The sequence below is a fragment of the Puma concolor genome, chromosome D3 (genome assembly GCF_028749965.1).
Source record: "Puma concolor isolate L17-30 chromosome D3, mPumCon1.1.hap2, whole genome shotgun sequence".
NCBI lineage: Eukaryota > Metazoa > Chordata > Mammalia > Carnivora > Felidae > Puma > Puma concolor.
The window spans coordinates 38,896,599-38,920,286 of NC_141678.1; the positions used below are offsets into that span (position 1 = coordinate 38,896,599).

General features: G+C 40.4%; 1 protein-coding gene across 30 annotated transcripts in view; it reads left to right on the plus strand.

Annotated features, from left to right (window-relative positions):
* The window catches only part of EPB41L3 (erythrocyte membrane protein band 4.1 like 3), a 231,838-nt gene that overhangs the window by 177,214 nt on the left and 30,936 nt on the right, over positions 1 to 23,688 (plus strand). For all 30 annotated transcript variants that reach the window (XM_086682516.1, XM_086682512.1, XM_086682509.1 and 27 more), the window contains 7 exons: positions 2,684 to 2,788; positions 3,961 to 4,003; positions 11,707 to 11,782; positions 13,889 to 14,107; positions 14,441 to 14,528; positions 19,352 to 19,504; positions 23,106 to 23,203. In XM_086682516.1, the coding sequence (XP_086538642.1) occupies positions 2,684 to 2,788; positions 3,961 to 4,003; positions 11,707 to 11,782; positions 13,889 to 14,107; positions 14,441 to 14,528; positions 19,352 to 19,504; positions 23,106 to 23,203 (782 nt within the window). The remainder of the gene's footprint in view (positions 1 to 2,683; positions 2,789 to 3,960; positions 4,004 to 11,706; positions 11,783 to 13,888; positions 14,108 to 14,440; positions 14,529 to 19,351; positions 19,505 to 23,105; positions 23,204 to 23,688) is intronic.

Sequence of the window (23,688 nt, forward strand, 5' to 3'; positions counted from 1 at the left end):
GGTAGGAATTTTAGGGTTTACGATAGCCATCTCCAGTAGACCCCAGACAACTAATCTTGCTTCTTAGGGGGGACAGACAAACAAACGCCAGCGTAAAGAATGGGCCACTACGTAATTGTCTTAAGAACTGTTTGTAATGTTCAAAATAGGCTCAAAATATTCAGTGAGAAAAAAATCCGGTCGATTCAAGAGAGAGCTATGAATCATTAATAGAAATCAAATTGTGAGGAGCCAGAAAAGTAAGATCTAGTTAGTACAGTGGTCTGTCCTTCGGCTAATCCCCGCCACCTGCTAGACAAAAGGAAGACCACAGCAGCCAGAAGACCGCTAGCTAAGACAATGCCCAAGGCAGCCTGCGGCATATCCAGAAATGATTCCACCATTGAAGGGCTGCTGGGTCAGAGAATATAGGAGGCTCTGTAGAGAAGACTTTCTTTATTTGTTTTTGCTTTGTTTTATTTCTACTTATTGAGAAAGTACTTGGGCCAGACTCTGGTGTATCGGGTGGTGGGGGGAGAGCGCGTGTGTGTAACTATTGTGGTCTGGGTAGTAAGCAGGCAGTTAACTATCTAAAGAAAGCACAGGACACGTTAATACTGAACTGCCTGTTGGCACCACAAGGAGTTGTCTATGTGCTCCGTCAGCAAAAATGCATACACGGTAAGTTCCACGTTATGTACCCTGCCCCGTGTCAGTCACTTGGGCTGGAAGAGCTAATGTTTATGGAATGCTTGATATGTGCCATCACTGGCCCAAGTTTGAATTCCTTGTGTTCTTTGAATGTCAGCCATCCCAAAGAAGAGGGTGGTACCACACACATTTGACAGAGGGAAAAACAGAGAGGCTCACATAGCTGCAAAGGGCCTGATGAGGAGTCAAACCCAGGTTGATCTGCTAAAGCCACCACTCGGCCATTGCATAATGCTGCCTCTCTCATCTGCCTTTCCTGAACTTGGGTTCTTGTCTGTAAACTGAAGATAATACCAGTAGAGGCATTGGAAGAAACAAATTTTTATGAAAACTTTATAATTTGTTCGACGTTCAGAGATGATATGCTGTTTATTAAATAAAAGATTCAAACCAGTGAACAGCATTTCATTGTCATACCATTTATTCATATCCATGCAACAATGTAGTTTTGCTATTTTCATGCATTATTAAACTTTTTTTCAAATACATCATTGAGTGTTTAGCGAGATACAATTTAGGCTTTACTTTTGTATCATAGATTTATCTTTTTTTTCCTAAATAGTCCTGCTTCAGGGGGCTGAGCAATTTACTTCCAGCATAATTATAGTTGCTTAGTAATAAACAGCACTTACAGGTTTCTGAATTTTTACTATTTTGGCATACACAGTGTTTATCAATTTTCCTACCTCTCATTGTTACTGTATTAAATCTTAGAGGTAAATGTGCTTAATGTATCGGGGTGAAATGTTGGCACTGTCCAAACAAAACGTATTTTAATTGTTGCCAGTTAATCCATCTCTGTCTCCAAGACCAGGTTGAGAGACCTTTGAAAGATCCCATGAAAATATGATACTGGGTATCACAGTAAATTAAGCTAATAGATAGTTTTGGTTTTTTTTCCCCTCAGATGACTACCTTTTTCTCTTCTCCAAATGACTGTGTTATGGTTAAAATATATATGTATAAGTGTATAAATGATAACTAATATATATGTATAAATGATACACATTTATCATGTATATGGTAATGTACATGATTATATGTATAAATGATATGTATATGTATAAATGATAACTATATAGATGTATAACATATACTTATCTATATATGTATAAATAACTATATAGATGTATAACATATATACATGTATATATGTATAAATGATAACTAAAATGTTTAGTTGTGTGTATGTATGTATAAATGATATGTATATGTACCTTATATGTATAATGATACCTTATATGTATAAATATATACATTTACATCTTATATGTATAAATGATCTATGTACATCATTTATACCTTATATGTATAAACAATAACTAAAATGTTTAAACTTCATGAACATTTAATGTTTAATAGGAAGGATTTCTCAGAAGGAAATTCAGAGAAAATTGAACACTGTAATACAAAACTGAAATTTGTGGCCAAAAAAAAAAAAAAAAAAAAAAAAAACTGTAAAAATAAACCAGTGAAGTTAATGGGCTTTAGAAAGCAATCGGTAGCTAGAATTTCTAAGTAAGCATTGGAATAGGAAGTCTTAAGGGGAAGTCTGCCTAAGATAAGGGATGGGTTCGATTCTTCAAATGTGGTCGTGTGGGGACTGAGTTAGGGCATTCTGAAACACGGCTTTTGTTGCTCCTTTGTACTCTTTCACTCTCAAGATTTTTCTATTTCACAAGATAGTTGAGGCTTCTAAGCCCCACATCATTTCCCCAGCTACTTCTATTTCGAAATCATCAGCAGGTTGCCTGAACTCACTCAGCGGTACCAGTGAGTTTTGGTTTCATTAGTTGGTTGTCAGGGCAGAGTTTTGTAGGCGTGGGCCCACGTTATTGAACCTTTTCACTAGTTAGGAGATGGTGAAGTGGTCAGATTTGAGTGTCACGTACTGAACAGTTACAGCAAGCAATATTTCAAATTTTATTGATTCTTATCCGTGGCAATTGAGAGAACTTTGTGTGTTGACTTGTTTTTGTTTTATTTTCCAAAGAAACGCTCCAGAGGCCAAGTGCTCTTTGATAAAGTATGTGAACATCTGAACTTGCTAGAAAAGGACTATTTTGGGCTTACGTATCGAGATGCCGAAAACCAGAAGGTGAGTCATTAAAAGCAATACAAAACCTATGTCTTGAGTATTGCTGCAAGAAAGGGAATGAGAACTGAACTGGTGGATCATTTTCTCCATCTCCCTCATCCTCCCACATTTACACCTTTGAGTCCCAAAATGCTGTTAATCACCTCATTTCTTTATTAAAGATATTATTGATAACTTCCTTTAATCTTGAGTATTCCAGAAACATTAAGTCAGTATTTCACACATGAGTTATTTATGGTTCCAGGAAAGCATCTTATATGGTTCTTTTCTTGGATGATGTTTTTCAGTGGATTTGAGCCCATGAAAATCAAATATATCGATACTAACTAACATAGAAAACGTATTCCCTGACTGATGTCCCGTACTTAATTCATCTTTGTATGCTTTCATAGCCTTACAAAATCAAACTATGACACGGGTCGTTTGCTGACCAGACCCCTGTCTAATGTATTCAGCAGGTATTTAACATAATACTTCTATAGACTCTTACACCTGAGTAATACAGTCTATTCAGGGCTTTGTCTCACTGATTCCCACAACTACCTGAAAAATAAAGAAGAAGAAATTGTTTCTGTCGTATTCGTGCTTGAAACTAAGTCACAGAAATTTTGCTCATAGATGTTACTTTGTTTTGACGTTGTGCATTGAATCATACTTAATACCTACCCAATTCACTGAACAATGTCTAACTTCGTTACTAAACATCTGAGTTTTCTGATGAGGAAAATAATAAATCTCAAGTGAGTGTTCATTTGTTAGAACACTGTGGCTAAGAATCTGTAACCACAGAAGTCACTCTGTGGGCAAAGGCATCAGTATGTCAACCTACATGTGTCTTTAATTTATTCTAGTAACTTCTTTGAACATAGAATCCACTATTGTATTTCTCCTCTGTTTCTGCACTGGCTCGAATCTTTGAAGGTAGTGTTGTAAAAGAAAATTATCTTGTCATGCATGAATTGTGCATACACACACATTGGCTCGTCACACTGGTGCCTGAGCCCTCGCAGGGCCTGGGGAAGGGGCACCAGAGGTGGGGGAAGGTCGTAAGTCCAAGGGCCTGCCAGCAACCGTTCCCTCTCAGATAGGCTTAGTGCATGTCTCTACCTGAGCATTGTGAAGTTATTTTTATTTTTCTCTGGTTCAAATTCAAACTGTCATTTCCTTTTCAGAATTGGCTGGACCCTGCTAAGGAAATAAAAAAACAGATTCGAAGTAAGTTCTTTTGGATTATTTTACATGGAGATGCGAAATGAGATGTTCAGAGAGCATGGTTGTCTGACTTGGTGGCCCATACCCACATAGCTAGTGAGAACACCGATTTTTTAAAAGATTAAGATCTCAAATTTTATCTTTGACAGGTTGGTCTGGCGTAAATACCCATTTTTAATCATCACAGCTCAGGAATAAAATGACTATGACATTTGACCTATTTCCCTGCTTGTGCACAGTGTGAAATGTGATTTAATCAGGTGATGCTGCAGTTGACAATTAACCATTTAAAAGTTCCAAGCTTAATGTTAATTAAGCCTAAGTGCCACAAAAGTATAAAAGTCAAGTTAAAGGTAATAGTCACTGGCTAGTTGAGAAATAGAGTAACAAGTCAGACTGAAGTTTACTATCTGGTAACAGCCTCTATTCTTCTTCTTCTTTTTTTTTTTTTTTTTTTATTAATTTTTTTTTCAACATTTATTTATTTTTGGGACAGAGAGAGACAGAGCATGAACGGGGGAGGGGCAGAGAGAGAGGGAGACACAGAATCAGAAACAGGCTCCAGGCTCTGAGCCATCAGCCCAGAGCCCGACGCGGGGCTCGAACTCACGGACCGCGAGATCGTGACCTGGCTGAAGTCAGACGCTTAACCGACTGCACCACCCAGGCGCCCCTTCTTTTTTTCTTTTTAATGTTTATTTTTGAGAGAGAGAGAGAGTGTGTGTGTGTGTGTGCGCACGCGCGCAGGCACGCGCGCACAGAGGAGGGGCAGAGATTAAGGGAGGCACAGAATCCAAAACAGGCTCCAGGCTCTGAGCTGTCAGCACAGAGCCCGATGCGGGGCTCGAACCCACAGATTGAGATCATGACCTGAGCCGAAGTCGAACGTTTAACCGACTGAGCCACCCAGGTGCCCCAACACCCTCTGTTCTTGGTCCCTAAAGGCAAGTTAAGAAATGCATATTTCCTAACAGACAAACCAATTGCAGGAACAGCCCACGAAACTGAAATACAGGTAGCTAGAAAGTATGAGACAAGTTGCTACATCTTACTAATAGTTAAATGCAAATTAGACATCCTTTTTCACTTACTCAGGTTAACAAAGATTGTACAAGTTTACGAACGCACTGCGCTAGCAGCTACGTGCACAGCTAGTAGAGTGTGAATTGGTACCACCCTTTAAAGAGGGTACTTGGTCAGTATTTATTAAAATTTAAAATGCGCTTGTTCTTTGACCCCGAATTTTACTTGTAGAAATTTATCAAGGATTTCCGGTGCCTTTGAATGAGATATCCGAACACACCATGTTCTAATAAAAAATAATGAGTAGTGAAATGGCTTAATAGTAGATCTCTCAAAAAAAGTCACTGTAATGTAGATATTAGAGAGACTAATGATTATGTATACAGCTAAACATGTCTATCATATTTTTAGGAGAAATTTGATATATTTACTAATAAGAAACTTGGTAATCAAGTTTTTCATGGAGTTTTTTTCATGGAGTTACTAAAAGCAGATGTGTTGAATATGTATCCTAATATGTTGTCCATAAAGTCTTCTATATTCATCTAATTAATGAAATGCTGTTTCTTTCTTGGGTGATTTGCAATCACAAAAAGCCCTTTGAAAGTATTTGGTAGAAATAAATTGGGATTGGGGTGCCTGGGTGGCTTAGGTGGTTAAAGTGTCCAACTCTTGATCTCGACTCGGGTCATCATCTCACAGTTTGAGTTTGAGCCCCGCGTCGGCTCTGTGCTGACAGCCTAGAGCCTGCTTAGGATTCTGTCTTTCCCTCTCGGGGCCCCTTCACTGCTTGCTCTCTCTCAAAATAAATAAACTTAAAAAAAAAAAAAAAAAGGAACAAGAAGAAGAAATCGGGATTGAAACCAGGGATAGCTCCAGTTGTGAAAACACTCCTTTTCATTCCGAGTCCTAATAAAAAATGTATGATGATGAATGTGTCCTAGGAATTTTTTCATGGAGTTACTAAAAGCAGATGTGTTGAATATGCATCCTAATATGTTGTGCATAAAGTCTTCTATATTCATCTAATTAATGAAATGCTATTTCTTTCTTGGGTGATTTGTAATCACAAAAAGCCCTTTGAAAATATATTAAATGTCAGGGATAAGTCACAATATTGGTAGAAGAAAAGCTGTATAAACATCTATTTTCTTCTCTCTTGCTAATGGAATTCTTTTCTTTTTCCTTAACTTCCCATTTATCCTGTCCTCCTACCTTTCTTTCTGAGAGAAGAAACAGGGCAATCAGAACTGAGATTTAAAGGATATTTTCATCATGCAGCTTAGGCGATACTTGTGACTGCAACATAAAAAAACTAAGTGATAATCCTGCAGATAGAGGAGGAAACAAGGAATATTGGAATTTTTTTTAATTGAATCTGGTATTTTTATCTGTATTCCTTATTGTTTCCCGTGCACCAACGTGCCTTCTTTCCACAAAATTTACATCCTATCAACACAAAGAACTGTTAAATCAAATGGAATTATTGTACCATCATCTCCTTTTCATAAATATAAATGAAAGCCAGGAAATACAGATCAAAACCACAAGGAGATATGTATCACCTTACCCCTGTCAGAAAGGCTAATCCCGGGGCGCCTGGGTGGCTCAGTTGGTTGAGCATCTGACTCTTGATTGCAGCTCTGGTCATGATCTCATGGTTGTGAGATCGAGCCCTGTGTTGGGCTCTGTGCTGTGCACGGAGCCTGCTTAGGAGTCTCTCTCCTCCCCTGGTCCTCTCCCCTGCTCACGCCCTCATGCTTGCTTGCCAGCTCACTCGCTCTCGAAAATAAGAAAAAAACAACAATAAAATTTTAAAAAGGATAACGTCAGAAAGACAAACAACAAGTGTTGGCAAGGATGCAGAGAAAAGACACCTCGGTGCACTGTTGGTGGGAATATAAATCAGTGCCGCCGCTGTGGAAAACAGTACGGAGGTTCCTCAAAAAACTAAAAATAGGACTAACATATAACGCAGCAATTTTACTTCGGGGCAGTTAGCCAAAGAAAACCAAAACACTAATTTAAAAAGATATACTCACCCCTACGTTTTATCACAGCATTATTTATTTATTTTTATTTATTTCTTTTAAATTTTTTTTAATGTTTATTATTTTTGAGAGAGAGAGAGACAGAGTGTGAGGGGGACAAGGGCGGAGGGAGAGGGAGACACAGAATCTGAAGCAGGCTTCAGGCTCTGAGCTATGATCACAGAGCCTGACGCAGGGCTTGAACTCATGACCCACGAGGTCATGACCTAAGCTGAAGTCGGACGCTCAACCGACTGAGCCACCCAGGTGCCTCTATTGCAGCATTATTTATAATAGCCAAGATATGGAAGCAGCCCAAGTGTCCATGGACTAATGAATGAATAAAGAAGAGGTGGAGTGTGTGTGTGTAAAATAAAAATATTACTCAGCCGTAAAAAAGAGTGAGATTTGCTATTTGCAACAGCATGGATGGACCTCGAGTATATTATGCTAAGTGAAGTAAGTCAGAAAAAGACAAATATCGTATGGTTTCACCTCTGTGTGGAATCTGAAAAACAAAATAAACAAAGCAGAAACAGATCTACAAATACAGAGAACTGATGGTGGCCAGAGGGGAGGTGGGGCGTGGGGAGGGGGGGGTGATCATGGGCAAAAATGGGTGAAGGGGAGTGGGAGATAGGGGCTTCCGGGTGTGGAATGAATAAGTCACAGGGATGAAAGATACTACATAAGGAATATAGTCAGTGGATTGTAATGATGATGTGTGGTGATAGATGGTAGCTGCATTTGTGAGCACAGCATAGCGTAATGTCTAGAGTTGTCCAAGCACCATGTTATACATCTGAAACTAATGTAACATTGAGTGTCAAATATACTTCAGTTAAAACGCATATACATGCATATTTTAGAATTAGGTCTTCTCAGAGAAGGGCAATCAACCTGATATGTTAAGTTACTTAAGAATTTAAGTTACAGGGGTGCCTGGGTGGCCCAGTTGGTTGGGGGACCAACTTCAGCTCAGGTCATAATCTCAAGGTCTGTGGGTTCAAGCCCCGCGTCAGGCTCTGTGCTGACAGCTCAGAGCCCGGAGCCTCCTCCAGATTCTGGGTCTCCTCTCTGTCTTCTCTTCCCCCCTCCCTTGTGTTCTCTCTATGAAAAATAAACATTTAAACATTTTTTTAAAAAGACTTTAAGTTACTAATTGATGAGAAATAGAAAATTCTGAAACTGAAGAGTTTGTTATCAAAAAATTATAATTCTAGTCATTTTAATGTAGACCAGATGTTAAAATTTCTAAAAATACTGTATTTTGTGATGTAAATATATTTATAATATAATCATTTCATGCTATACAGTGTATGGTCTATATAGTGTATATAGTAATTTATAGTAATTTTATGCCATGAATGCAGCATACTTAAAAATTCAAGATTTGGTAGCCATACAATACTAAGTTAGAATTTTCTATAAGAATGAACTCTTCAGTTTCATAGTTTTCTATCATAAATTTGTGGTGAAATCCTGTGTTAACATTTTAGGAATATCATTTTAACACATTCACGTGGTTTCTTGTTTCTAACCAGGGCCATCATCTGAGCAGATTCAGGCTTGTGAGCCCATCATTACATAATCATAGTTTCCCAGTTGATTAGTTTCTATAAGATTCTTTATGGGAATATATATTCGAGCCATAATCTGCCTCTCTTGTTAATTTCAAATCTTATGCCTCATTTAACTAGATTTTTTTTTCTTGATGGGGGATAGATTGTAGTTTCCTTAAACATCCCACTTCAAAGTATGGTCCCCAAGCCCACCTGTCTTGAAACCACAAGGGGGTTTATTAAAACCACAAGTTCCAGAACACCTGGGTGGCTCAGTTGGTTAAGCGTCCAACTCTTGATTTAGGTTCGGGTCATGATCTCACCGTTTCGTGAGTTTAAGCCCCATGTCGGGCTCTGCGCTGACAGTGTGGGCCGGCTTGGGATTCTCTCTCCCCCTCTCCTCATGCTGTCTCTCACTCTCTCTCAAGATAACTAAACATTAAAAAAAGAAGAAGAAAAAAAACCACACACACACACACAAGTTCCTGGGCCCGTACACCAAATCTCTTGAATAAAAATCTCTGGGTAGACAAGGGATACAGGAGTACTGATGCAGAGGGGCACTTGTACCCCAATGTTTATAGCAGCACTCTCAACAATAGCCAAATTATGGAAAGAGCCTAAATGTCCATCAACTGATGAATGGATAAAGAAATTGTGGTTTATATACACAATAGAGTACTACGTGGCAATGAGAAAGAATGAAATATGGCCCTTTGTAGCAACATGGATGAAACTGGAGAGTGTGATGCTAAGTGAGATAAGCCATACAGAGAAAGACAGATACCATATGGTTTCACTCTTAGGTGGATCCTGAGAAACTTAACAGAAACCCATGGGGGAGGGGAAGGAAAAAAAAAAAAAAGGTTAGAGTGGGAGAGAGCCAAAGCATAAGAGACTCTTAAAAACTGAGAACAAACTGAGGGTTGATGGGGAGTGGGAGGCAGGGGAGGGTGGGTGATGGGTATTGAGGAGGGCACCTGTTGGGATGAGCTGTGGGTGTTGTATGGAAACCAATTTGACAATAAACTTCATATATTGAAAAAGAAATAATAAAGGCACATTTAAAAAAAAAAATCTCTGGGTAGAGCCTAGGAATTGCCATTTTTAGCCAGCACCTCAGGCCAACTATAGTTTGAAATTTATTTTCCCGCTGTGAGGATTTTTGCATCGAAATATCTTTCTTCTACTTTTATTATGTCTTAGTTTCCAACCTAGAATGTTTATCTTAAATTTATCATGAGATTGTTTAATTACATTGCTAAACTATTCATTGGATTCGAGGCATACTTTGAAATGGATAAAAATTCTAAAAAAGAGAAATAAATCCATTTCTCGTAACTAATCCGTTAACTTTCCTTCCAGTTGCTTGGGGGGAAGCCAGCTCTCCTTTATGAACCTCACCATTGGCAAGCAGTGAGGAGATCCATCATAGCAGAAAATGAATAGGCATCAATAGGAAAGTAAAACCAGATCCGACCATTTTTCAAGTAACAAAAGGACTTGGAAGAATAATCACTAGAAATATATTGGATTGACCGATAGCTTATAATTCTTACTGCCCATGTTTCAGTAATATTTTCTGAGTGATTTAAAAATGATATTAAGCAGCCAGCGATACCTGGCCTTATGCCACTTCTTTAAAAGACAACTCAGGGAGTGATCCTGCCATGTGGAATTTTAAGTATAATATGAATGGTAGCATCAAGAATATGCTAGAACTAATAAAAGTACCTGTGCCGTTAAGATAGAATATAGGTATCCTCTGCAGCTAAGAGTGTTTGCCTCCTTCGCAAGAGAGTGACCCAAAGAAAGCAGCTAGCACTTAAAATGCTACCCCTTTCTTCTGAATGTTTGCAAAGGACTTGTGGAGAAAATGGAAGTTTCCAGAAGTCAGTTAATGGGGAGAAGAGGGTGTTAGGGCATCTTTGGGGAATATCTGAAACATAAGGGCTGGACTGTGAGGTCACAGAATCCCAGAGTGAAAAGAGTGGCTACAGCTTGTGGTGTAGAGGAAAGGCTTCCAGCATGGAAGCCAGGGAGAGAGGGAGGAATTTTTCAGGAGCACATTCAGAATATAAGCAAGGTCTACACTGTGGCACTTCTGTGGTTACTACACGGAGGGAGCAAATGTCTGGTGAAGGAACAGCCAGACTTTAATAAGGTCCTGCCTTAAAAGGCCAGAAGAGAAAAACGAAGTGAATGTGAATTAAAGGAGTGATCCGTTAGAGAGAAAGCACATGGAGAAAAGAAAAGGCTGTTTTTCCTTGTTTATAATGATAAACCACACACAATTAGAGACAGTATTAATAAAACGGAGAGTTGAGTAGAGCTTAATAACGTTTCAAGCAGAAGTGTGGACAGTACAGAGAGTACGTGACTGTAAGCTGACACCTGGTTGATTCTTTTCCTTGCTGGAGAGGCCGAAAGTCGATGCCATAGGATAAAGAAAGGCAAGACGTTAAGAGCATCAGCCCAAGTCGTGGCCTCATAAGGAGGTGTGGAACTTAGTAAAGTACAGTTAATACATTCAGGCCTCTCTTGAACCAGACATTTCCCCAAGTGAGAAAAGAATCTTCAGCAGCCTAGAGAGCAGCTCACACAAATATTGACTACAGTAAACCTTCCGTTAAAAAATTATCTTGAACGGTCCCTTGACGTGTATTGTAATGGGATTTGACCTGCAATGGCAAAGCAGGAAGGACAAAGGAAATGGGATTGTGCCTGTACTCTTGGTCTGTGAGCTATCCAGAGTGTCATAGCAATAGAACCAGTCAATTCCGGACTTGTCTGATTGAGGATTATCCGTACCATTCCTGTTTTGTCCCTCTTCCAAAGGCTTACCCTCGTCCCTGAGAAAGGGAGGAAGCCTAGTCAATTTCCAAGCTAGTTAGAAACACTGGTACAGGATTTGGGATTAGATGAAGTTTCAGACCTATCTGGACTTCATTTGATGGAGACTTTCCGGTTTTCCACTTGGGAGCAAAGGTTGCCTGGGTGTTAGTACTTGGAGTTGAGGCAGTTCTAACTATCAGAATAAGAAATACAAAGGGCTTTTCTAAGGTTCCATTCTAATGTCTCCTCTCTGCAGGTGGTGCTTGGCACTTTTCATTTAATGTGAAATTTTACCCACCAGACCCCGCCCAGCTCTCTGAAGACATCACCAGGTATTTGAAAGTTGGCTCTGAAAAAAGGCAGGCATATCGGGAAAGCTGCTTGTCTTTATTCTCCGGAGAAAAGCGTGCTTACGTCTGGTAACCTCACAGTCATCCCCACAGAAATGGCAAACCAAAGACAACAGAGTGAGAGCAAACATCTGATGAGAAGATTTGCCAAATCCTGTCTGTTCACAGTGAATCTTTGGTGCTAAGCTGATAGTTCCCGCTGGCTGACCGTGGCGGGAAAACACACAGCCCTGAGAAACTGTCATCCACCTGCCACGATCACAGTGGATGGGATTCAGCATTAAATGATACAGCAATTTCTAGCAGTCCTGCTCTCAAACTCCGAGTCAAAAAAGTGTTCACGTGTGTATCATTTTTTAAATAGCTGCCGTGTATCAGATTGGTTATATAAAAGGCATAAGCATCTAAGCAGCGATTTAAAAAATGATACGTACATGCACACATATGATACGCATAAACGTGTACATTTAAGAGTTTATTTTCCGTGACCTGTCTAGACAAAATGATTAATTCATTTTGGGGAAAGAAGACCCAGAGAAAGGAATCGAATGTAAAACTATTCTTGTGCGATGACTGAGCTCTGGGTGTGAAAGGAGTTTCCTTTATGAGGCTGGCCTGGGTTTGCTGTGTGTTCTGGGCTTTTCCGCATCCTGCCTTGGAACCCCTGGCTCTCGCACCCTGGTTGGCAGTCAGTTTGCAGCCAGTCAGGGTGACGTTGTGCCATGTGTGCTGGGTTTTCTGTGTAAGCCTCACATCCTCCTTGGAGGGCTTTTCAGAAAAGGGAAAGGACTCAAAAAAGCTCTGGTGCCTTGCTATGAGTAAAAATAATTCCAGCAGGCATGTTAGGAGAAGGGCAAAAAATAGTTACAGAGGATTTCTTTTACATGTGCATGAAATCAAAGAAAATGTAGGATTTTTTTATTTCAAGATAACTTTTTAATAATATTGAGGAACCACTTAGTTGTGGCTAATTGATTGGTCATAGAGCCAAATACACCTGGATTTGAAATGCAGTGCACACACGGTTCCCATCTATTTGTGCAATGTTTACAGAGTGAGTCTGTATCACATGGAGTTTCCTTCACATTTAGAGGGGACCTTAGGACTTTAATCATAGTCTTCAGCTTCAGCCGATTAACAGTTTATCTCTTATATGAAAGGTATTTGTATATTTTATTATACCTCTATGCTGGGCCTTGAAGAGTATTTTTAAACGTCATCAATGTTAACACTTACCTTGGGGTCTTCTGCAGTTAGTATTAGATCTATAGATCTTGAAAAGCAGAGTAACAGGGGAGATAAGTCTGCTATTAATGGAGATACTTGCATGATTTCTCGGCCAAATTAAGTGGAACATGTTTTGTATTCCTTGAATAGAAAGCTGTACTTTTAATGAGGAGGTTCTCAGATTTTAAAGTAGTAAGTCTTCAGAGTTAATCTTCCTATCAATTGGATTCTAAAAAGTCCGCTAAATAAAAAAAAAAAAAGAGAGAGAGAGAGAGAGAGAGAGAGAACTTGAAACAGGAGAAATTGTTCTCATAAAGAGACCACTGCATGAGGAATGCAGGAGGTCGAAAGCAGAGTTTATGATGGTGTAACTGTTGAGTTAGCTGAAATCTGTCTCGGTTGTAGGGCAGGACCTTTAACCAAGACTTTAAAATGAAACTTCCTTAAGGCTAGTAGAGACCTAATAACTGCATTTAACAGCACCATTTTTGTATGATAATTCCCCCAACCAGAGATTGCAGTGAGTGTGTTGAGGGCTCATTTATTTGATTTTAAATGTTAGTTCTTGTAAAAGATGTTAAAGGAACAGGTCATGAGGTTTCTTTTACTCTGTGCTTTAGTTATAAAAGCTTGTTTTATTATGAACATTGGCTTGCCTCTAGATGCCCTTAAATATTGTATTTTGTAGCCAAGCATTTTCCCCTGACATCCCCTGACATCCCAATCAAAATACAGATGAAGGAAAATTCTAGTGAGATTTTTCAACAGGAAGAAATCGCTTACAGTACAATATGTATCAAGTGGCCTGCTTTTCACATGTCCTAATGCTGGCTTTTTGCCTTGTCTTTTGGTTCCTGGAAGGTACTACCTCTGCCTACAGTTGCGAGATGACATCGTGTCCGGAAGGCTGCCCTGCTCCTTTGTCACCCTGGCCCTGTTGGGCTCCTACACTGTCCAGTCAGAACTTGGAGACTATGACCCAGATGAATGCGGGAATGATTACATTAGTGAGTTCCGCTTCGCCCCAAACCACACGAAAGAACTGGAAGACAAAGTGATCGAGCTGCACAAGAGCCACAGGTCAGTGCAGAAACCCTGAAGACATTCGACTTAGCGTGTGCCTGGGTGGGTGAGCCTCACTGGTACCACCTGCTTTTCCCAGGACTGATTTCAGTGGCATGCAGGTTGGGACTGCAGCAGAGTGAGGTTCTGTACTTGGTACAATTCTGGGTGGTTACATTGTGGCTCCGATGCTCTTTGAGAGCCTTTTGTCTTGTTATTCTCCCCCACCCCCTGCCGACCACAAACCTGCTAGTGCCTCTTCGGGGACTTGCTTAGTATATAGCCAGGGGCTAAGTGGGAAATATTACAGAGAGCAAAGCAGCATCGTAACACATTTTTTTTTCTTATCAGAGGAATGACGCCAGCAGAAGCAGAGATGCATTTCTTGGAAAATGCCAAAAAGCTGTCCATGTATGGGGTCGATTTACATCATGCCAAGGTACGCATTTTTCAAACCCCAACCTTCCTATTCAGTTGTATTAAATTCAAGGTTATTATTAATACAGGCCGGTGATTTTTACTACAGGCATTATAAACAAAAACTGGGGGATTCCACTCCGTGCTTGCTTTTAAGGCCTACTCAATGATAAAGCACATTCAGCTCTCTGATACTTGGACTGAAGGGTTTGCTCTGCATGGCTCAAACTCCCATTGCTCCTGACCTCAGCTCCTGAAAGGTCACAGTAGGCAAAGCCTCCGATTGCCTGTTGGTTCAGTTATAAATGTATCTTCACATCGCAAGCTCCTAACTCAGCCCCCTTCCCTGTCACAGTTTTATCTCCCGCTTTGTGCCAACACGTGCCCTTTGCTTCTGCCAGATCCCCCTCTGCCTTTTCCCTGAATATGCCTCTCTTTCTCTGGGCTGTCCTCCTTCCTGTCTACCTGTCCAAACTTGGCCAACTGTCCAAGACCCAATCGTCACATCTCTTATGTGCCAAGTGCTCTTTATGCCTCTGTCCTGGGTGATCACCCAGCACATAGCAAATACCTGTTAAATTGAAATAACTCTCTAGAACTTGGGTTCTCTGACAGACAATCAGTGCTTTGAAATAAGGTTATAATTTTGAAGCTCAACTAAAATTAACCCCCCAAGCTAAGGCTTGCCTAGTTGAATGGTGGTCGGCGAAATGTTAAAATTCTATCTTGGCTACGGAGTCTTTTGAAGAAGTTGGGACCAGGCTGTAGGAGGGTTGAGGTGGCGAAGATGCGTAAAGGTGTTTACTTTGGGTCACACTTTTCCCATAATCTCTGTATTTTTCAGCAGTGAGAGAATGACTGTAGGGGCTATTAGTCTATTATTTGAGCAGCTATGAACAAAGGTACTGGAGAAGCACAGGAAGCCTTACGAAAACTTTCATCCAAAACATAGGAAGTTTGTTAGGATCGTGGGGATCGATGCTGGAACTTTTAGTAGCCTTAAAAAGATGAGTGTTTGAAGTTCAGAGGCAGTTTCTTCTGACTTGGGCTGTCAAGAGACTATCACTCCCGTATGGGAACGTGCCTTTAGTACTAACGGACTGCATAGTCACCAGTTTTGGGACCCAAGGAACACGCAGTTAACGGGCTTTCAGGCATTCAAGTATCTTACACCGTCAAGGTTGGGGCTAAGAAATGAAGAGAGTTTCAGCTGGCTCGCACCAACCCAGGGGACCCGTCTATGATCTGCAGGCTCTGTTGATGCTGGAAGTAAGGCCCCTCCCTGGTTGGCTCTCAGTGAGCAGACTGATCCCCACTGAGTTTGGACAAGGAAATGGTGGCCATCCGATAAACACAGGTTTGATTGCTTATGTCTGCAGACCATGCTGTAGATCATACAGGACAGGCACTTCCAAGGCCTGAAGGCCTGAACACTAGCAAAATCTCATAGACTCAGCTGGGGCATACCTATCTGAGGGATGTGTCGGTACATGGAATGCCGAGCTCTTTGACATTGGTGTGTAATTACAACAGCAGCTATAGCTCTATTTACTTGCCAGTTTGTTATTCTGTTTTTTCACTTCTTTCTCACTCAGATAAGAAAATGTCGTGTATTTTATGCTATAGAAGGCAGGATGAGGATTTAAAAAAAGATAGGGACATACGCTAAGATTGCTTTTCTCTTCGAGTTTTTCCCTAGGTGGCTAACAGATAGGGAAACAAGAAGGAAATGAAGGTAGCCTGAAAATTCGAGCAAATTGAAAGCTTGTTTTTTGAGTTACATTACTCACGATGAATCACTTACTGCCCAGGAAAAATAAATAAGTAAAAGATTAGGGCATACATTTGGGGCAGTACAGCTCTAGATTTATCAGTGTTCCTATCAGTGCAAATAAAAATCACTTAACATTGCTATAGCTACTAAATTAAAATAGATCACTGCTTTTTCATTCACTAATATGATTTGAAATCACGCCAATTAAAAAGAAAGTTAAGGAAGCACCAATGCAGCCTATGACAGGATTTCATCTGAATATTAAGTATAACGAATGTTCAGCTGCGGACTCCCATTTTCTGGCACAGCCACACTCCATCATTTCAAGGAGGAAATTTACTGAATTAAATTAGAACTGATTTCCGGTTATAAGTGAGATGCTTCTCTTCTGTGGATGGTATAAAGCTCTGGGCTTTAGGGCCTATTTAGAATTTCTGAATTGTGATTTTGGACTCCATGGCTCTATAAAGAATACCTAACATATTATTAGATGCGGGTCCCTTGTTTTGGAAAACCTATTCTAAATGCTTTGTCTTTTTTTCTTAGGAAGACTGCCTCTGCTTGTTTGTCATTTAATGTCAGTCTGAGTAGGTGCTGTCAGAGTCATTTATTCCATATAAGATTCTGAAATACAGATAAAACTCCTTATTGGGTATCCCATGGACCGAGTGATAAGTGAAGGATGCAGTTTGAGCAGTGATTTTAAATTAAGGGAATAGTACACTCATTTATTTTAATTATGATAGACTGAGACCATCCAGATCTCCCTTCAGTGCTCCCTGCTAAAGGGAGCATCTAATGTGTTTATTGGTAGGGAAACACCCACGTCCCCAGTAAAGACCGCGGTGACAGCTTTCAGTACAAAAAAATTACCAAGCTGACGTCAGGACTACGGGCTGTGGCAGAACACTTGATAATCAAACGTGTTACTCTGTTCTTACTTCGGAGTAACGACATGGAAACGTTGGTTCAGTTTAAAACCCCACCTATTCCTGACGTTTTCTTTCTTCCCTTGCCCTCTCTTTCAACAAACGTGTGATGGCTTAATGCCTGCTAGGGAGGTGCTGTATGACCGCTGATTGGGCAAAGGTAAAACAGAGCTCCTGCCCTCAAGCAGCTTCCAGTCTTGAGGAGAGCAAGGTGTGGGAGGGAGCTGATTGGAGCGCCACTTGCTTGGGGTGTGCTGGCGAGGACAGAATGATACAGGGACGCGGGAGGCCTGTGTGGTGGAGAGGAGGGGTCAGAGGAGGCTTCCTCATCTTCCCCAGGAAGGATTCTGGCTTCTCGTTACTCAAAGACACTAATGGGTGATTTAAAAATAATAATAATAACAAAAGAGCTTTTAAGTGTCCTTTCTTCCGTAGGTCAAAGGCCTAGTTCCCCAACTAAGCTCTGTATTTATCACCCAGAAAGCGAATCAAGGACCTTTAATCAAACAATCCTCCCCTCGTGCCTGCATTTCTGCTCTGGGCACGAGGAGTCACCTCTGAGCGGCCCTGTGAGCACATTGGCTGGTTCTGAAGGATCAATAGTGCCAGCTATTTGTCAGTATCAGCTCTAGCTCTTCCAATTGCTCGTTCAGATGAAAGCCCCTGATAAATGGTGGACAGTTTCTGGTCTTTGAGCTCTCCTCAGAATTTAATTATGTTGTAATATCCTGCCATCAAGTATTTCCACTTGTGTAGAGTAATTTTGTACCTTAATGGAGCGATCTGTTTCCAGGGTAAAATATTTCATTTTAATCCAGTTAGATGGTATTTGTAGACTTAAATTTCCTAGAGATGGACCGAAATATTTATTTTTGATTCTGGAAATGTTCATTTTCTGCCTTGCACTGGCAAGATTGAGGAAGTAAATGCCCACAGTGGGGATGAGTCAGACTCTCCTGTTAGGATTCTTCCATACCCCCTCCCCTCTTCACCACTGCAGAGTGACTCAGTTCCAGGGACAGTCCTGCTGATTAATATGTGGCAGAAGACCTCAGCTTCACCTCCTATGTGCCCCCTGCTTCCAACATCCAGTGTGACAAGGAGATGGGGACGGAGCCTCACACACAGTCCTGCCTTCTGTCCTTTGTGTCTCCCCCAGTCAGGGCCATCACATGGGTTGATTTTACCCCGTTTCACCCAAATACAACATGTGGGGGGCATAGGCTGGACACACTCAGTCTCCTGAGCTTTATATGACCTCCCTGATGACCTCTGATCTCTGAGACTTCTCATCCCACATCCCTAGGAAGTGACCTAAAGGTGAAGTAAATGTGCCAAGTAGCAGAACAACAAGCTATAAATATAGCATGCTCCCACTTAAAAAAAGAAAACTATATACCTATAGAAAATGTGCTGATATTCATGTATGTGAACCGGTTTTCAAATGTGACTGCAACTGGGCAGTGTGTGTGTTCTAGGCACATTGGGGAAGTACGCTCGTAATTTAAAAAATGATTTTATATTTAAATTTCACTCTGACACTAATGGTATGTAAAAAAGATTTTTTTCTAAGGCTCTCTTTTAACGGAACAAACTCCAAAACACTCTTGAGAAGGGGCAGAGCCTCTCTGTTAGTATCCATATCAGCTGAACGTTCTATCTCTGCAGCCAGGCTGCTCATATTCAATTGGGAAGGACCCTTCACCTCTCCATGCCTGAAAAGTGTCCTCCTCTGTAAACTAGGAACAGTCATAGCAACTCTCTCAAAATATCACCGTAAAAATGAAAGGAGTTAATACACATTAAACGGCTGTAACCATTTTAGAAGGGCAGCGATGATTTCTTCCTGCTATTAGCACATCATCTGGTCGACCTTCTCTGTGTGCGGTATTTACGTTGTAAGATACCTGAGCGTGAGCCAGTTTAACTCTGACATATCTCCATAATGATTAATATCTTCATTAGGAGCCTATTACTTAGTGGCAGTGTTTAAAAAAAAAATGGCTGCAGTGTTCTTCGTATTTAAATTAGAGCTATAGATAGTCAATTATAGCTTCTTTCATGGAAGCTTAAATTCCCTACTCAGCTGTCAGTGAAAAAAAGTGAAATACTGATCCATTGTTTCTTGGTGCTCTTTTCCAGGATTCTGAAGGAGTAGAAATTATGCTAGGAGTTTGTGCGAGTGGTCTGTTGATATATCGTGACCGACTGAGAATAAACAGATTTGCCTGGCCTAAGGTTCTAAAAATTTCATACAAACGGAACAACTTTTACATTAAGATCCGGCCAGGAGAGGTAAGTAGCCCCGCATTTGCGTGTACCTTGAACAAAAAGGCACCTGATGGCAAACAAAGATTTAAATTGCCTGCGCCCAAGTTCTGAACATCATAGGACATGGTGATTTCTGTCTCAGTGCCGAGGAGAATTTATCGTAGACTTGTCCGATAAACAGCAATAAATAAAACATTTGCTTCTTTTCAGTGGTTTGATTCTAATTTTGTCCCAGTGCATAGATTGAAAAAGTTTTATTGTTGAAGCTTTTAATGTAAAATCAGGATTTGTGAACAATGTTTTGTATATTTCCAACTGCGGTATAAAAGAAACTCTTAGGTGCTAAACCTTTTGTGAATAAAAAAATAGATTTCTTCCTGTTTGTCTCTGTTTTACATGTCCATGACCTGTCTTTGTACTCCAAATCTGTTGGCACCCTAACATGTATAGCTTAGCGATAATGTGATCAAAGCACAAGAAAGATTATAGCAAGAGACACCAAGGGTAAATTACATAAGCGTCTCATAGCCTCGTACATTTCTGCCTTTTTCTTTCCATCAGGTAGACTGATGAAAAAATCAAAATCGTTAACTTATCGTTGCTCCTCGGGTACAACCATCCTGAACTACTTATATCCTCCAAAGTGGTTTACACATAACAGGAGATATTTACCACCTATGATCTGTTTAATAGATGATGAATAAACATCCAGTTTCTAACGAGCATGCATAATCTAATGGAGGCAGGCAGAGTTCTAAGTTGGCAGCTCATCCGTGTCTCTGAACTTTTTCTGGTACAATACAGAATGATCTCCTGTCTTCCAAGTCAGCCTGTCCATTGGTGGAAAATGTAATTTAAAAATCAGGTTATATGTGATGTAATGTGATGCATGGTGACTACAGTTATAATGCTGTACAGTGTATGTGAAAGTTGCTAAGAAAACAGATCTTAAAAGTTCTCATCACAAGAAAAAAGATCTGTAACTATGTGTGGTGATAATACACATAAACACTGAATCATGTTATACACCCACAACTAATATAATGTTATATGTCCGTTGTACCTCACTTTAAACATTTTTTTAAATCATACTATAAAGCAAGGAATCCTGTTTAAATATAAAGTCAAACTTGTCTGTGAAGACTGAAATAATCTGGAAGCTTTTCATGTAAATACCTGAAATTAGTTTTTTATAATTCCCTAAAATTGCATATTAAACTTATAACCGATAATATGTTTGGTTCATCCAACATTTACTAAGCGAGCACCTGTTTATCGTTGAGCACGATGTTGGTCCCTATCCTTAAGGGACTTTCTGTTTGGCAAAGAATCAGTCTCGTGCACTTAGAATTCTGTCGTCATGATACGTATCGCACATAGGAGAAAATTCTACATAATGTGGAACAAACAGGCTGGGGTGAGGGCCCAGATGGGAACGCTGGAGAAATGCATCAGGAGACAGTAGTGAGCCATGGGAGGTTTTCAAGAGGACGTGATACGCTAGACGAATAATTTGGAATGAAACTCTGCAGGTTAGCAATGAGATGTGGTAAGACCTAAACTAGGGCAGAGGCTGTGGGAATAGAACAGAAGGAGCAACTGTGAGGGAAGTTTCAGAAACAGAACCAGTAGGTCTTGGACACAGGGTGGAGGAGGGTGCTAAAGAGGGGAAGGAGTCCATGATGATCAGAGGCCTTCCCTTGGCATGCGTGAAGTTGATGGACATGATATTATTAGACAAGAGGGGAAAACAGAGAATTTCAGAAAAAAAAAATTAAATTCCTCTGAGACATTTTCAGGGGGTGATTCTTGCATAGTAAGAAATACAGGTTTGAAGGAGTCATCCACTGCATCCATTCTATTGGAGGCCTCAGGCAGGAAATAAGTTGCCCAGAGAACAAAGGAAGTTAGAGAAGAAGAGACCCTCAAACAGAAACCCTGGGTGACATCACTTTTTGAGAGGGAAGAGTAGGCAGAAGAGGACCGTAGGGGGATGAAGAAAAGCAACCAGAGAAAGAAAAGGGGCAGGACACAGTCCCAAGTGACAAGGAGACGAGATTCTGGGCACATGATGAACCAGCGGGGCCAGATGCTATTGACAAGACGTGTGGGCTAAGAACTAAGAAAAGTGCGTCGACTTGACAAAGCCCGGTGTGACACTGAAGAGTTCGAGAAGATGGTGGGAGGACCCTGCAGGTGGCAGTGAGGTAAGGGGTGCAGTAGCCAAGGCTTCTCCTTCTTGACCTTTGTCAAGGAGCGAGATGGGGTTGTGTTTCAGGCAGAAGCAGGCTCCAAGAAAGTTGCCCCCCCCCCCCGCCACTTTTTTACAATCATGTAAATAGGCTGAGAAGAATGAGTGAGGGAGAAAATGAGTGATGGCACAAAGGCTCTGAAGAGGTTGAGAAATTGGTACAAAGCACAGAGAGAGAGAGAAGCATTCAAACAGCGTGAGGATATAGCAGGAAAGAAAACCTTCCCGGCTTCTTGGCAGCCGCGAGCACGAGTGTGGTGCATATTAGATGCGGGATGAATAACTGAAGGATGGTTTAGTCACGATCCAGAATGCTCTGGTTTGCTGATTGGCTGCAGCTGTTGGCCAATAGCGGTTTTTACAACTTACCCCTCCGTGTGAACGTCCAGAGTGAGTGAAAAATTGGGAAAGGCAGTTGTAGTTGGAATAGCTTGTGATGTATTTCCCAGCCTCCCCACCCCCAACCCCAGCTCGTCCCTCTCAAATAAGAAATCGAAGTCAAGCATAGTTATATCTCCTATGCCACACATAAGGCCCCTCTTCTTGGTTCTTTGCTATGTAAATTACTTTTTTTTCTGTTGACTGTGTCAACAGTCCAGTTGTTTAATGCTCTTTTGGAAAGGTTTTACTGTTTAAAATGATTGCCCTCTGGTGGCCTGATGCATACTGTCGGCAGAAAATAAAAAAATATTGAGCATCTGCCATAATAATATTAAAATACATTAGGAAGTCGGATATTTTGCCTTGAGAAATCAAATGGCTGATAGATTATCATCTGAACTATACATGCTGAAAGATAGGAAATCGTGTTCTCCCTATGTTTGTATATATAATATCAAATAATCCATAGATTAGAATGCATAAACAAAATCAGCAATATCTGATACCAAGTCATCAAATACCTAGGACATATGCATATATTCCGACCGGATCCTAGGAGAAAGTGTCTTCCTGAAAATGCTGTAGGCTCTAAACATTGTGTTTATTCCTGTATGTATATTCCAGTTGAAGTCATGGTGTCATAGAGACACCATGAAAATAAGGCTTAAAAATGAGATCAGGACAAATTGGCCTCTGGAAGAAATCCAGATGCTGTCTTTTTTTGCATTCCGTTTTCATAAAATCCATACTCGGACATAAAACACACACATAATGCGGTTATCTATGTCTGCAGCATTTTAAGGAGAATAAATACAAGATTTTTTTTTAATGAATAATATGTATAACATGAATTCTGCAAATAGCGCTTGATTTTGTGAGTAAAGGAAAAAACTTGTGGGGGGCATGATTTGTAAATGATTTTCTTTTATTTATAATTGCAAACCTGACTTTACTCCTCAATATGTGTTTGTTTGTTTGTTTGTTTTAATTTAGTTTGAACAATTTGAAAGCACCATCGGGTTTAAGCTGCCAAACCATCGAGCTGCCAAACGTTTATGGAAAGTATGTGTTGAACATCACACATTTTTCAGGTAGGTCAAGATGATTTCATTTCTTCCTCAGGAAGAATTAGAACAATTGGAATCACTTCTACTGAAAAAGTTTGTGGGGAAGAATGTGGAAGAATATCCTTTCTATTCCTTCAAGTTCACTGTCACCAGGTTTCTTGACAAGAAATCTTTATCTGCCCTGCTTCCCCTTTCTTTATTACCTTTAGTGTCCTTTCATTATTTTTATAAGATGCCCACTTCAAGGATTCAATCCCTTCCTTAACATTTCAGTCATTTCTTAATACACTGGGCTCCTTTGTTTACTCAGACTATCAGATTTGTTTCTATGAAATAGCAAATTTTATCACCGTCTTCTTCACCAAGATCACCTATTTAATTGTTCTTTGGGTTTATAGAACCATAAACTCTTCAGTTGCATGAGATGTTAAAGTTCACGGATTCCAGGCCAACTCCCATTGTATTTATAGCCTCTCTACAACTCCCTGGTTGACATGTACTGTGGGAAT